Below are 16802 nucleotides of genomic sequence, written 5' to 3'. Positions count from 1 at the left end.
CGTAGATGACTGTTATATACATGCGGAAGGGTGGATAAGATATGTAGAAAATGTTTCATAGGCTCCTTGGACTGAGGATCATAGGGCAGCACTTTGGTTACCATAGATTTGGAGACATGTTTCACTCCCGACTTAACATTAGTGGTTAGTATGTCTGAGGGACGTTGGCCGGAATATTGTAGAGCTGAAAACTGTCGATAATCGCAATATTCGATAATTCTAATAATAAATATCGATAGTATCGATCCTATTGGTAATTTCACATCACCTACACATCAAAAGAAAATGAGAAGTAAAAATCAGAAGGTCGATTTATATGGAGAAGCAATATCAATGCACAGACCGAATAAAACCAAGTTTAATAAAGTCAATTGGAAGTCATGAGAGAAATCATTGAAAAAAATTTTAGCGCAATAGGATGAAAAATGCGAACTCTATAGGATACATTCAGTGTCGGATAGCTTTTTATACCCTCCACCGGAGGAGTCCTTCGACGGCAAGGGCTGCCACCCGCAGTGCACAACACTTTGCTACAACAACAACTTTGATAATAGTGGTCCTCCCATGACTGTTTGTTCAGACATTCTGGCGAACGCTGTCCTTGTTTTCTAGGGCCCCATTTACCTTTGCCCTCACTTTGCTACAAGTGTCACTTGACTTTCAATGTAATCAAGTAACCTCACTCCGTATTGTCCATTTTATACCAAAGCAGACTAGATCCATAATAGCATTAGACTGGTTTCCTAGACCGCGATTTCTATATATTATAGTATGCTGAGTTCGGCCGGGCCGAATCTTGGGAACCCCCACCATGGATTCTGCTAAAATATGGGGGCACATCTGGTTATAGACCGAATTGGACCGTACTTGGCGCAGTTGTTGAGAGTCATAACAGAACACTATATGCAAAATTTCAGCCAAATCGAATAAAAATCGCGGCTTGTAAGGGCTGAAGAAGTCAGATCGGGAGATCGGTTTATATGGGAGCTCCATCATGTTCTTGACCGATTTCACACAGTTGTTTAGAGTCATAACAGAACACTATGTGTAAAAAATCAGATGAAAACTGAGGCTTGTAAGGGCTCAAGAAGTCAAATTGGGATATCGGTTTATATGTGATCTATATCAGGTTCTTGACCTAATTGGACGTATTTGGCACAGTTGTTGGAAGTCATAACAGAACGTTATGCACAAAATTTTAACCAAATCGGATGAATATTGAGGCCTTCAGGGAATCAAGCAGTCAAATCGAGAGATCGGTTTATATGGGAGTTATATTAGGTTGAATACCGATTTGGACCGTACTTTGCTAAGTTGTTTGAATTCATAAGAGAACTCTATGAGCAAAATGTCAGCCAAATCGGATGAAAATTGCGGCCTCCAGGGGCTCAAGAAGTAAAATCGGGAGATCGGTTTATATGGGAGCTATATTAGGTTCTTGCCCGATTTGGACCGTACTCAGCACAATTGCTGGAAGTCACAACGGAATATTACATGCAAAATGTCAGCTAAATCGGAAAAAAATTGGGGTTTGCAGGGCCTCAAGAAGTCAAATCAGGAGATCGGTTTATATGGGAGCTATATCCAAATGTGAACCGATAGGGCCCATTTACAATCCCCAACGACCTACATCCCATGGCAGCCGGTTGTACATACCGGATTGACCCGATGTATTCCCTCATTGGCAAGGGCTGCCGCCTCAGTGTATAACACACTACTACAACGACGACGACCTACATCAATATAAAGTATATGTGCAAAATTTAAAGCGGCTAGCTCTTCGCGTTTGCCCGCTATCGTGATTTCGCCAGACGGACGGACATGGCTAGTTCGACTCAAAATGCCGAGACGATCAAGAATATATATACTCCATGGGGTCCTAGATTAATATTTCGAGGTGTTACAAACAGAATGGCTAGATTAGTATACCCCCATCCTATGGTGGTGGGTATAAAAAGGTATGTCTTCTGGCTCTTAAGAGTATTTTCCTATTACACAGCAAAAACATATTTGTATTTGTAATAGAAACAGATAAGCCTACAATCTGCAGACCGATTGTATGAATTATTTCAAAACCAAATTAAATTTAACGCAAAATGTGAGTATTTTTTATTTAAGAATAACTTGGACATTGTCTTCCCACACAGAAAAGCATGCCCTGGCTTTTGATAATATTTCACTGGACACCTTTTTTATACGGACGGATTCAAGGTTGGCTAACGAATCGGCGTAGAAGTTATGGGAATTTGGGAGTCATACGGTTGTAGGGTTTTCAGGCGGCACTATTTTTCTTTGCAGGACGATTTTTTAGCATAAAAGGCTCCTCGATGTGAGTGCCGGAGTCTTATGTGGACAGACTGGAGGCGCTAAAGTTAGAGCCATCTGAAATCTAAACTTATCAGTGAGTGCAAAGAATATCTCCAAACCATGACAAGCTCTGTAAGGCCTTGCTGGCCTTGCCAGGCCTTCATAGGGTGATGGGAAAAGAGGTTGCCTATGAGTTGGCTAAGCAGAGATTACTGGTGGGCTAAGTACAAATGTACCTCGAAACCATTAACCATTAAAATATCTGCATTTTCTTCAGTCTTCTTGTTGATTTTGTGGGCGCTTGAAATGATTAAAATGATTAGTAGACTATCCTGGCCTATCACCACCTCCTTTATGTATTGAAACGCTTCTACCCCGCCTTTTCTATATACGACTCTAAGTTGCAAACTCTATTTTATCACTCTTTTCTGGATAGGACAAGAAAAATTTACTCAGTGTCTCAGGCCCTCTGCTAGCAATCGTCCTCTGTTATTAAATATAACCCAAACCGTGGCCTGTTTCATGTCACAAGTGCAATATGGTGTAATGGAAAATTTATCATCATATCAAAAATGTCAACTAAAACATAAGGTCTTTTTAAATTTAAAGAAATTTTTACAACTTATTTGGCCAAATATTTTCTAATAAAAAACTATTTGAATTCTCATAATAATGGTAAATATATGAGATGTGATTGTGAAGCGACATCTTAAGACAATTGCATATAAGCCAAGCAATAATTGATAATAGTAACTTATTACACTTACCACTTTCAGGCTTAAAATGATTTTCTTTACTTGCTGCATTATTCGCATTTGCCATTGATGAGGCGGTAGCCGTTGAAGTCATTCCTTGCTGCTGTACATGTCTTTGATTGTACAGCTTGCTAAGTTTTGTAACCGTTGGACTGGTTATTTCTGTCCTTTGGATATTGACTCCTACTGTGCCGACACCACCACCACTAGAATCCGAAAAATTCTCGGGCGGTGAGGTGGGTGGTGATCTTGAATTACGCATTACATTTGCATATGGAGTATTTGTCAAATATTGTTGAGGCAGTGGTTGATATTGCAAATGTCCCAAAGTTGCTGCTGTCGATGATGCCGACGCCGCTGCAGAAGGGGGTGATGTTGTGGTGGTGCCAAAACCCAGGGTAGCTTTTGTATGAGAGGGTGAGGTTGGTGATGAAGATAATTTGTTGTCATAATTTGCCATTAAAGGTAAACTTCTTGGTCCATAGTGATGTTGTTGAGGTTGTTGCGACGACGACGACGACAATGGTGACAACTCTACTCCTATTTGTGAACATTGCGATGATTGTGTAGACGATTGACTAGATGTGGAATATGATGACAGGTTACTCGATGAGGCAATTGGTATATGTGAGCCATGGTGATGATGCGGTGGTTGATGTTGTTGTGGGGAGGATGCAGCCTGATAGTAGCTGCTATGAAATGGATTTGTGCTTTCATTTGAAGGTGAATGCTTTTGATAGTAGGGATGATGACTTTGGTGCTGATAATGCTGGCGTTCCAATTCTTTTTCGCGCAATTGATTTTGTTGATGATAGAAACGTTGAAGGACTATAAAAAGAGTTTTTAAAAAATAAAAATTGATTATAAAATAAAAATAAAAATAAAAAAAAATTAAATCAATTTCTTTTTTACTTCAATTGTTGCGTTTTATTTTGTGACAATCACGATTAATCGGTTGCACTGAAATTCTATCCACAACATCTAACTTGCACTGGATAGCACTAAAATAAAGCACACCAGTTATACAGCTGCACTAAATCTTACCTAAAGGACTATGATTACCCGGAACACGTTGTGGTTGCGACTCATTCTTTGTCAATGGTGATATAGCAGATTTGTCTTGCATTTGCTCTGGTTGAGACATTTGCCTTTCAAAGACAATATCCTTTGTGACATTGTTGCTGCTGCAGCTATTATCAGCAGATGATTTCTTGGCTGCCGTCATATTGTATTTAGAATCACCGCCCATTTGAAATCTTTTTCGCTGCAAGGCCGGTGAGTCTGCTAATGTTGGATTCATTGATGATTTCGACCCTGAATCGGGACTATCAAACGCAGGATATGTAACATCCTGACTGCAAGGCATACGAAAAAGTGGATCTATTTGATTGGGTTGAACATTGTTGGGGGCATTTTTCTTTTGACTAAATGGTGATGTTGTAAGATTACGTAAAATTGATTGACCTGTAACACAAAAAAAAAACAAAAATCAAAAACAAATTGTCTATGATTAGTAAGATATAGCCAACTGGAAAGGAAAAAGAAGCTAAAAGCTATATTTCAAAATATGATGAGGTTCTTGACCGGAACTTCAACTTTTGTCGATAAAACTCTTCACAGCGGCACAGTCAATATAATATTCCCTACCTATAGAAGTTAACACCGACTCCTTTTTAGGACTTTCATCGCCTCCTCCACTTGATGTATTATAACGATTGTACGATGATGAACCGTTGAATTTCTTTGGCATAAATGGTGATTTTCGGCATAATTTATGCATCTCACTTACTAATTTCGTGTCTTGGTCCTTGGCTATGTTATAGGAAGTTACACTAGGCGGCGATAGAGGACTCGAACTGGTGGCACTACTACTGCCCGAGCCGCTTGGCATTCTCTCCAAACCAATGCTCCCACCACCCCTTCCATTGCTGCTACCACTTGCTGCTGTCGATGATGCTGCATCGTTATGAGTGGCGGCCGTTATTTTTGATCCCTGATAATAGTTCATTGTTGTTGTATTACTGCTATTGTTATATTGAGGTAGTTGTGATGGCTGCTGTTGGTGTTGCTTATGGAAACTATTGCTACGGTGTGGTGCATTGCCCATACCATAATAGCTTGGTATTTGTGATTGTGATGTCGATGCTGATGCTGCTTGTAATGAGGATTTTGTTGCATTTATTGTCATTGTATTGGTTGTACCTCCCGTGGTTGCTCCGGTAAATGGATTGGTATTTGCTGATGCTGATGTAAATGTGGGAGCTGTTAATATTGGTGCATCATAGGATAATGTATTTAAGGGATTCTTATAATGTTTTGTTGCATCATAGGTAGCCGGAGTCATTGAAGTCGGTATCTGTGTCCTGCAAATGCAAAATAAATGAAAAATATGTTATGCTAATGGAAAAATCGCTGTTTTGAAGTTATTTACAGACAAGCAGCAAGTGATTTTCTCATAGCTATGACAATGATGTTGAGCTCTCTAACAGTGGCTTAAAACATACATATGGTATACAATCCTGGGCCCCCGATATAAAACGATAAGCCCAAAATAGGGCTCCTTTTGCCCACATTGGGTGTGGAAAACGAAACTGATATCCACTTTTGGAGCCAAGGTTTTGGGAGGCAGCCCCACTGCCAAACAGAACATATTTACCGACCAAGTCAATATGAAGCTCAAATGTAAAACATTTGGGCGTAGAACACAAATTTGATATCCAATTTAGGGACCAAATGCCTTGGGACCACCCGCCACCCACCAACAGAACTTAATTACGAACTTTTGCAACATGGAGCTCAAATGCAAGTTATTTGAGAGTACAGCGTGAATCGGATATTTATTTTCAGTGCCTGAATGACCGTCCCAAACTCCCTACAATACATGTTTTCCGGCAAGGCAACATAGAATACGAATTTGATATCCATTTTTGGGGCAAAGTGTCAGTGAGCCGCCCCCAAAACAACCCCCAGGACATATTGTCGGACCATAACAATATAGGACTCAAATGAAAGTTATTTGAGATAAGAACACCGATTTGATATTTAGTTTCTGGCCAAATATCTTAGTGGGTGACAGCTCTTAAAAAGTAGAATAAAAATTGTAAAAGATGACGTTGCGGAGCGGGCCCCTTCAGCTAGTTCAACATAAATTACAATTGAGCTCTTGCAGAAACTGAAGCAAGGACGAACAGATCAACCATTGGGGACCCCTCGGATAGTTCCACATAAAACTCAACTGAGTCCATGCCGAAACTGAAGGCAAGAACGAACAGATCAATCGGTTCTATAAACCCGTCAGCAATTCGAGGACCCTTCAGCTAGCTCAACATCAATATCAACTGAGCCCACGCTCAAACTGAAGGCAAGAACGAAGAGATCATCGTTCCCCCGGCGATCGGTTCTAGAAACCTGTCAGCCATTTGCGGCGCCTATAGTAGTAGTCCAGGTAAACGTTAGAGTTTTGTATCTGCAGAGAGCCCAGGCACGGAAAGAGATTTTAACCCATAATCCTTTGCCTCATGCCCGGAATTGCCAGCCAAACAACAAAAGATGCTCAACCGTCTCCAACTCAACCCCATCATGTTGTTGTAGCAGTGTGTTGTACACTGAGGCGGCAGCCCTTGCCGATGAAAGATCTCATCGGATCAATACGGTACGTACAACCGGCTTCCTTATCACCATCAATTCCTGCGGAAGTTCGCTTCTACTTGTGTGCAAGGTTAAAGATCTGAGATTGCAACAACCAGTCAGGTCTCCTATCAGGACTTGCTTTCCCAGCCCCAGGAAAACTGCCTTTTTGTTCCGTAAAAAAAACACGGTCACAGGACCTTGCATACTCTACACCCTACAGCACCACGAGAAGCGTCCCTTTTGCGAGATCCTCGGAGAATGCGCCTATCCTATCAAGGAGCTCGCACTGTGTAGGGTTCACTGATTGTGTTGTATGAGCAGCACTCGCCCTGTCCAACTTGCTGGCTCATTTGCACTTGACGGCTCCAGCAAAGCTTGATAACCTTCCTCTTGGTTCAAGGATGCCCCACGATGACGGGTAAAATGTTAGGATTATGAGTGAACACCTCTTGTCTTCACTGAGATCACTAAAGTCTTTCGACCCCCGAGTCATTCTGGACTTCTGCAAGGGCCAGGGATGTCTGACGTTGTGACCCTCTAGCTGGTGAGACTTCTTTCGGTCTCTATGCCGGCTTTTTAGTTTTTCTTTATTATTTTCTAATGGCTTTCGTGTCTCCCTTCTCCATTTCATTTCTTTCTAGGTTGAACACCTCATCACAATGGGCCAGAGGTCTCCTAATGAAGCCGTTGGCAAATGCGGTTACCAGGCGAGTTTACTTCAACCATATCTACCACCGTTATAAACACCACCGCTGTAACCTGTACCATGTCATCGTCGTAAAATTCCAGTGCACCGTCCCCAACCCTAACCCCCAAACCCTATCTATCGAGTTGCGACAGGAGTAGAGCTCATTCAGTCACCCCTCGTCTTTCTTTTTCCAGTTTAGAACCGTTGTTTGTTCATCATTGTCATTGCTTACAGAATACATTTTCTTTAACATTATAGTGATGTTTTTTTTATATTATTTTCTTGTATGGTAATATAATTTGGAATTTTCGAAAAATGTTAACATACTTATAAATACAATGAAAATATGATTAAAAAGAAAGAAAAAAATGAAACCACCGCATGCAAATACAATTAGTAATGGAGTAAACAAGGAAATATCAAAACCATTAATGAAATGCAATTAATTCAACAAATCCAAATAATACGTATATAACATATAACAAATACACATTTTATATATAAAACAAAGATGGGAATGGAAAAGAATTAATTTACAAAAATATTTCAATTTATCTGAAATAGCCATATACGAGCATGTAATATACAAAAAACAGCCCTTAAATTTAAAGTCTAAAGATATACAATTTAACAAAATTAAAAAAAAATATGAAAACTAAATGTTTATAACAAAATAGTTTGCAAAAAAACAAATTTTTCTATAGAAACTATTTTATTTTTTAACTAAACTGTCGATAAAATTTATAAAGAAAAAAATTTTTCACAATTTTACAAAGAAATATTTTTTTTTAAAGGAAATTTTTTTATTGACAAAATTTTGAAAACAAAAAAATTTATAAAAAAAAATTTATAGAAAAAAAATATAAAAAAAAATTTTGACAAAATTTTCCATAGAAATAAAATTTTGACAAAATTTTCTATAGAAATAAAATTTTGACAAAATTTTCTATAGAAATAAAATTTTGACAAAATTTTCTACAGAAATAAAATTTTGACAAAATTTTCTATAGAAATAAAATTTTGACAAAATTTTCTATGGAAATAAAATTTTGACAAAATTTTCTATAGAAATAAAATTTTGACAAAATTTTCTATAGAATTAAAGTTTTGACAAAATTTTCTATAGAAATAAAATTTTGACAAAATTTTCTATAGAAATAAAATTTTGACAAAATTTTCTATAGAAATAAAATTTTGACAAAATTTTCTATAGAAATAAAATTTTGACAAAATTTTCTATAGAAATAAAATTTTGACAAAATTTTCTATAGAAATAAAATTTTGACAAAATTTTCTATAGAAATAAAATTTTGACAAAATTTTCTATAGAAATAAAATTTTGACAAAATTTTCTATAGAAATAAAATTTTGACAAAATTTTCTATAGAAATAAAATTTTGACAAAATTTTCTATAGAAATAAAATTTTGACAAAATTTTCTATAGAAATAAAATTTTGACAAAATTTTCTATAGAAATAAAATTTTGACAAAATTTTCTATAGAAATAAAATTTTGACAAAATTTTCTATAGAAATAAAATTTTGACAAAATTTTCTATAGAAATAAAATTTTGACAAAATTTTCTATAGAAATAAAATTTTGACAAAATTTTCTATAGAAATAAAATTTTGACAAAATTTTCTATAGAAATAAAATTTTGACAAAATTTTCTATAGAAATAAAATTTTGACAAAATTTTCTATAGAAATAAAATTTTGACAAAATTTTCTATAGAAATAAAATTTTGACAAAATTTTCTATAGAAATAAAATTTTGACAAAATTTTCTATAGAAATAAAATTTTGACAAAATTTTCTATAGAAATAAAATTTTGACAAAATTTTCTATAGAAATAAAATTTTGACAAAATTTTCTATAGAAATAAAATTTTGACAAAATTTTCTATAGAAATAAAATTTTGACAAAATTTTCTATAGAAATAAAATTTTGACAAAATTTTCTATAGAAATAAAATTTTGACAAAATTTTCTATAGAAATAAAATTTTGACAAAATTTTCTATAGAAATAAAATTTTGACAAAATTTTCTATAGAAATAAAATTTTGACAAAATTTTCTATAGAAATAAAATTTTGACAAAATTTTCTATAGAAATAAAATTTTGACAAAATTTTCTATAGAAATAAAATTTTGACAAAATTTTCTATAGAAATAAAATTTTGACAAAATTTTCTATAGAAATAAAATTTTGACAAAATTTTCTATAGAAATAAAATTTTGACAAAATTTTCTATAGAAATAAAATTTTGACAAAATTTTCTATAGAAATAAAATTTTGACAAAATTTTCTATAGAAATAAAATTTTGACAAAATTTTCTATAGAAATAAAATTTTGACAAAATTTTCTATAGAAATAAAATTTTGACAAAATTTTCTATAGAAATAAAATTTTGACAAAATTTTCTATAGAAATAAAATTTTGACAAAATTTTCTATAGAAATAAAATTTTGACAAAATTTTCTATAGAAATAAAATTTTGACAAAATTTTCTATAGAAATAAAATTTTGACAAAATTTTCTATAGAAATAAAATTTTGACAAAATTTTCTATAGAAATAAAATTTTGGCAAAATTTTCTATAGAAATAAAATTTTGGCAAAATTTTCTATAGAAATAAAATTTTGACAAAATTTTCTATGGAAATAAAATTTTGACAAAATTTTTTATAGAAATAAAATTTTGACAAAATTTTCTATAGAAATAAAATTTTGATAAAATTTTCTATGGAAATAAAATTTTCCATAGAAATACATTTTTGAAAAAATTTTCTATAAAATAAAATTTTGACAAAATTTTCTATGGAAATAAAAACCAAAGACGAAACGCGCCCCATAGTGGTTGGTGTGTGTTGCTACCTTTGGCTTTCCTTTTCCATTTGCATCTCCGATCATTAAGCTCGTCTCGAAAGAGAATAAAACGAAAACTGAAAAGTTTGATGATCTCGCCCTAACAGGCAAAAAACTTGAAAAATTAAAAATTCGGCAGAGCCCGGCCAGAATTCGAACCTAGGCACACGGAGCAACAGCGAGAGCCATTGCGTTATCTTAAGCGTTCGAAGCCATCAATACAACTTCCAACAGATGAACAAATTCATGTGTGGTACGAAAGAAGTGTAATTTACCACAGACAGAATGTCTGCCATTACACAAAAATAAATCCATTGGAAAAAGTACAGCTAATAAGCAGGGTTGTCGAGCTTGGTTAATGTGGTAATTGTATCATAGATGCGTTTTCGCAATTAATATGATTCAAGTACAACATACCAACGCACGACCCTTGAAGCCATCACACCTCATATGGTTGAAAAGTCTTCTAACCAAAGACGAAACGCGTCCCATAGTGGTTGGTGTGTGTTGCTATCTTTGGCTTTCCTTTTCCATTTGCATCTCCGATCATTGGGCTTGTCTCGAAAGAGAAAACCAACAAAAATTGAAATAAAATTTTGACAAAATTTACTTCGGAAAAAAAAATTTGTAATTTGTATATTTTGTAAATTTTCTTTAGATAAAAAAAATTAGAAATAAATTTTAAAATATTATTCTCATTTTCATTTTTAAACTTTAGTTTTCTTGATTTCAATCTGCATTTTACTAGTTTTTCCATTACCATCTTTCTCTGAGGAGTTTACTTCAATAAAACAAAAACAAATAAAATATTCAAAGATAATACTTACGAGGGTGGTTGGTAGGACAAAGTAGTATAATGTAAAAATGTTTTACATTTTGTTTGTATTAATTTCAACAAATACGTGTATTGTATTTTCTGATTTAGTTTGAATATATCTTTTTTTAATGTTTCGATTGTGTTTTTTGTTTGTTTCGAATTTTTGATAATTTTGTTTTTTTTTTCTTTACACTTTTGTATTGGGGGAATTTTGTTTTTTAAGGATTAAAATTTAAGTTACCTACAAATAAAAAGATTAATAAAAAAATAAAAAAAAACAAACAAAATAATAAGTATAAAAAAACAACATAACCGATCAAAAAGTCAAAGGAAATGTGATATTAATTTGTTATTAGAGAGGCAAAATAGCAGCGACAAGATAATTTCAAAGTTTTTATTTTTTACATAATTAGTTTTCATCAAAATATAGAGAGAGACAAAAAGTGTTGGTAAAAAAAAACCATTTTTTTAATATAATGAAATCAAAGGAAAGCAAGCAATAGTAGTTGTTTTTGTTAAAATTTAAACAAAAAAAACTTGTTCAAAAGTGACTTTTATTTAAGAATAAATAAAAAATACTTGCCTACGATGAGTTTTTATACCAGTCGAATCAACAACGGATTTAAACCATTGCGGTATATCAACTTCTGCTACTTCATAGTATTTGATAAAAGGCTGTTCCAGCAGTAAAGGATATTTGGGGCGCAAAACATGATCCTTTGTTAAGCTGTAACGAAAAAGTGTCAAACAAGCTGATTAATATTTTTGGTCAAATAATCGATTATTTACAAAGGACACTATGCAGTCAGTAGCAAACAAGAAAGATAAGAGAAATGTCTACTCGTATGAAGACGGATAGACGGTAATGTGAGAAAACCGTGATAGCGGAAATAAATTCCAAAAATGTTCTCAAAGAATGAAACATCGAACTGATAGTTTTAGTACAGGCATATCCTCATTGAAATTGCAGTAAGCAATATAGGGAATAATACATCGACAGGTTTGCAAACTTTTCTTGGAGAGACAAGAAGCTTAGTACAGTAAGCCCAACAGACGTTTGGACAGAAAACATACATACATAAGAAATTATACAAACTGGTAGTGTCATCTGAAGAGAAAAAGTGTTCTTCCCAAAGCACAAATGATATTTTCGAGCTTTTTATATCAGAGATTAATAGGCAACGTCCAAAGCTGCAAATACACTCGAGTAGAGGTGTGCACGTGAATCGTGAGTTTTCGAGTGAAAAGAATGTAGAAACAAGTAAGAACGCATTAAGTTCGACAGGCCCAACTTTATACCAACCATCTTGGATATACATATTAACTTCATTACGTCAAGCCCGGTAAAAGATACACCATTTATGAAACCTTAGCAGCTATATCGAAATATGGTTCGATCTGAACTAAACTCGCCAGGGACGTCGAGACTTCTTACACATTACACTATTCTAAATCATATTCACGAGTGATAAGTCTATATAGCAGCTATATCCAAATATAGTCCGAACTTGAGTTGGGATGCAACTCAACAAAATTCAGTGTCCTAGACCATTAAACGGGTGATTAATCTATATGGCTGATATACCCAAAAAAATCAATTCCGATCTACACAACTTTCGAAATGTGAAGGGGTTTAGTACAAATTTTATGACCGATCTGGAGATCGGTATATATGGCAGCATACCCAACTATAGACCGATCCGAACAATATCAGACACGGACGTCGAGGAGCCCAACACAACTAATGATGCCAGCGAAATCGGATAATAAAACATTACGGTTTTCTACAAAAAAGCAAAAAAGGTTGCTTGGAAAAACTTTAACCAGCTTAGGAGCATAGAATAGAAAACGACCAGCATTCAGGTACAAAGGCTTAAAACTTAGAATGGCATTCAGCGCCTCTCTCCTGGCACCATTGCCTGCTCAAGAGACCAGCACCGCGGCGGTACTCTGTACCTACTCAATCATACCGGGGTGGACACAGTTGTTCAGAGCTCGTGCCATCCGTAGTTGAACATCGGCCAAACAACTGCCGTAAACATCCATTGTACCTTCCGTGGCCAAAGCCCCCAATTCCTTCCTATCGAGTTGTGACAAGAGTAGAGTGCATACAGTTCCCTCGACATACTTTCTTCAGCAAACCTACGCATAGTACGGTCAGCTGGCCAAAAACTTAGTATTTCTCAAATATCAGATGAAGACAAACCATGAATGTTTTCATAGAATACCGCCTGATAACCCAAAATACGACGATGGTCAGAATTGGCAAAGGAGTTGCATAGCCTATACAGAAAATAAAAATAACCAAAAAAATATCGCGATTGAAATTTTGGTAATTTTCAATTAAAAAATTGATTCAATAATTTTTTTAGTTGAAAGAAAAATTGGGTTCTTTTTGACCAACTACACCTGCTGACCATTACATGTAACTAAAGTATAACTGAAAGATGGGGCCCACGTTTACTAACTACATCTGGCATCCAAACAGCGCAATTTATACACTCTATCTTTAAATACTGCCTCCAATACCAAAGCCCCCTTTGGACACGGTCTAGTAGCTCCAAAGATGATTTTGAAATCCTTGCCATATACGCATGAAAGCCCTATTACATTTTCGTCCTTTTCAACCATATTAGGTATGATGGCTTCAAGGGCCGTGTGTTGGTATGTTGTTTTTGAATCGTATTAATAGCGAAAACGCATCTATGATACAACTACCACATTAACCATACTCGACAACCCTGTCCATTAGCTGTACTTTTTCCAATGCATTTATTTTTGTGTAATTACAGACATTCTATCTGTGTATGACCAAAGAGAAGGCTCCCTTAGTCTCACGACAGTGGTTGCTGCAATTTGTCTAACCGCAATGTTCAGAGGCATTAGAAGTAGCATTAAATTCAGTGCATCAGATGGCGTCGTCCTCAGTGCGGCTGTCATGACCAAACAAGCCATCCTTTGGATCCGGTTGAGTATTGAACAGTAGGTGGACTTTTGAAGCGCCGCTCACCAGACCACAACACCATATAGCATTATAGATCCAACAACTACAGTATATACCCAATTCATGACGTGCGGTCTAAACTTTCAACTTGTGCCAAAGGGGTAGCAAAGCGGACCAGGGGTATGCTTATAAAGTATAAGATTTTTTTTTTTGTAAAAACGTAGTGGCTTTGGAAATTAAATATACAGAAAATGTTTCTTTTTTTCGTAAGAACATAGTGGCTTGGGAAATAAAATGACATGTTTTTTAATTTTCTCCAATTTTGTTTTTTTTCCAATACCTAAAAAATTTCTGCGTTAATATAAATGCTTAAAATAATGGAATATACGAAATTTCATTAAAAAAGAACAAGGAAATCGAGGACCAGGCGTTAATGGGTTAAAAATCTCAGAGAAAAACGCAAGTTTTTTCATTATTTTGACCAGTTTTATTGTTATTGTAGTATTTGAACTTTCTTATAGGCAACAGAAGAACAAATGTGGGCTGCCGATGGAATTATGCGAAATGTGGGCCTATCAAAAATCCCCAAAATTACTAACGAAATTGCTGATGAATTAGAGCTGGTTCCCTGCCTAATGATAAGAATGCCAAATGTCATGTTTACTGCATTTTGGAAATGATGCAAACGGTAGGAAGACAACTCAGGAAAGTTGAGATGATTTTAATGTTCTTTTGTTTCATTCCTTTTCACCACAGAAGAAGTAGGGTACATTCTTGTATGAAGCTTCTTTGAAGCAAGTCGATGTCCTCATTCACGATGACTATAAAGATGAACACAAAGCTGGATTGACAGCATGCAAGGATGCATCCGTTGGGGTTAAGAACAATTGCGAAGCGGCGGGATTCGATTTCAATTAAAAAATTGATTCAATAATTTTTTTAGTTGAAAGAAAAATTGGGTTCTTTTTGACCAACTACACCTGCTGACCATTAAATGTAACTAAAGTATAACTGAAAGATGGGGCCCACGTTTACTAACTACATCTGGCATCCAAACAGCGCAATTTATACACTCTATCTTTAAATACTGTCTCCAATACCAAAGCCCCCCCCCCCCCCCTGGATAACACAGTATCCGTAGCCGCCACATGACCAAAGAGAAGGCTCCCTTAGTCTCACGACAGTGGTTGCTGCAATTTGTCTAACCGCAATGTTCAGAGGCATTAGAAGTAGCATTAAATTCAGTGCATCAGATGGCGTCGTCCTCAGTGCGGCTGTGATGACCAAACAAGCCATCGTTTGGATCCGGTTGAGTATTGAACAGTAGGTGGACTTTTGAAGCGCCGCTCACCAGACCACAACACCATATAGCATTATAGATCCAACAACTACAGTATATATCCAATTCATGACGTGCGGTCTAAACTTTCAACTTGTGCCAAAGGGGTAGCAAAGCGGACCAGGGGTATGCTAATAAAATATAAGATTTTTTTTTTTTTTGTAAAAACGTAGTGGCTTTGGAAATTAAATATACAGAAAATGTTTCTTTTTTTCGTAAGAACATAGTGGCTTGGGAAATAAAATGACATGTTTTTTAATTTTCTCCAATTTTGTTTTTTTTCAATACCTAAAAAATTTCTGCGTCAATATAAATGCTTAAAATAATGGAATATACAAAATTTCAATAAAAAAGAACAAGGAAATCGAGGGCCAGGCGTTGAGGGGTTAAAAACTCAGAGAAAAACGCAAGTTTTTTCATTATTTTGACCAGTTTTATTGTTATTGTAGTATTTGAACTTTCTTATACAGCGGTCAAAAAAAGTATTCATCATTCAATGTTTTTTTTTTAATAAGTCTACAAAAGACAATTGGAATAAAAACATATTAAACTAATGATGCAGTAGTGCTTGTGTGATATATATGTACACAATTTCATTGTTTTTAAAGAAAAAAATAGTATTTATTGGAACAAAAAGGGCCATTTTACAGCTGAACACAAAAAATTAAACAAAAAAAGTATTCATCATTGCAAAAAAACAAAAAAATAAATAACATAATTTAAAAAAATTAATACTTTGTTATTCGACCACCGCGTCTTATAACTTCTTTTAAACGGTTTGACATCGATTGGACTAATTTAGCGGTTATATTTTGGTCTATATTAGTCCATTCCTCCATTATCACCCGTTGCATTTGACTCTTGCTCGAAAAATTGCGCGTTCTCAATTTGCGTTCGAGATGTTCCCAAAGATGTTCAATTGGGTTCAAGTCGGGACTTTGAGGAGGAGTTTTAATGACTTTGAGGCAGTTATACAGCATCCACATCTTGGTATTTAAAGCAGAATGTTTGGGGTCATTATCTTGATAATATTGAAAGTTATTACCAAGCCCAAGTTTTACAGCACTATCTTTTAAATTCCTCTTTAAAATGTAAATGTAATACTTATGATCCATTACTCCATTAATAATTTCAAGATTTCCCGCTCCTGAAGCCGCCATACACCCCCAAACCATTAAACCACCTCCACCATGTTTTACAGTAGCAACTGTGTTTCGTTCTTCAAGCTCTGTATTTGGTTTTCTGTACACTATGACCTTTCCATCGCACCCAAAAAGATTAAACTTGCTCTCGTCTGCAAAAATGACTGTTTTCCAAAATGATTCGGGCTGTTTTACATACATTTTTGCGAAGTTTAGCCTTTTCACTCGGTTTATTTTATTTATAAAGGGCTTCTTACGTGCAGTTCTTCCTCTGTAACTATGCCTTTTGAGTGTATTTCGAATTGTTTGTG

The 16802-nt window shown here is 35.0% G+C and overlaps 1 protein-coding gene and 1 long non-coding RNA gene across 4 annotated transcripts in view; one reads left to right on the top strand and one right to left on the bottom strand.

Annotated features, from left to right (window-relative positions):
• The window catches only part of LOC106090633 (dual specificity mitogen-activated protein kinase kinase hemipterous), a 33327-nt gene that overhangs the window by 9269 nt on the left and 7256 nt on the right, over positions 1 to 16802 (bottom strand). For all 3 annotated transcript variants that reach the window (XM_059366781.1, XM_059366782.1, XM_059366783.1), the window contains exons 5-8: positions 11650 to 11793; positions 4710 to 5425; positions 4107 to 4526; positions 3075 to 3890 (exon numbers count right to left, since the gene is read on the bottom strand). In XM_059366781.1, coding sequence (XP_059222764.1) covers positions 3075 to 3890; positions 4107 to 4526; positions 4710 to 5425; positions 11650 to 11793 — 2096 coding nt within the window. The remainder of the gene's footprint in view (positions 1 to 3074; positions 3891 to 4106; positions 4527 to 4709; positions 5426 to 11649; positions 11794 to 16802) is intronic.
• On the top strand, positions 14536 to 15125 carry LOC106090634 (uncharacterized). Its single transcript, XR_009398012.1, has 3 exons — positions 14536 to 14698; positions 14767 to 15006; positions 15070 to 15125. It is a non-coding gene; the product is annotated as an uncharacterized LOC106090634 (long non-coding RNA).

The sequence above is a fragment of the Stomoxys calcitrans genome, chromosome 4, assembly GCF_963082655.1.
Source record: "Stomoxys calcitrans chromosome 4, idStoCalc2.1, whole genome shotgun sequence".
Classification (NCBI taxonomy): Eukaryota; Metazoa; Arthropoda; class Insecta; order Diptera; family Muscidae; genus Stomoxys; species Stomoxys calcitrans.
The sequence above is the reverse complement of the archived record's forward strand: the minus strand, read 5'-3'. Positions and strand labels throughout refer to the sequence as shown.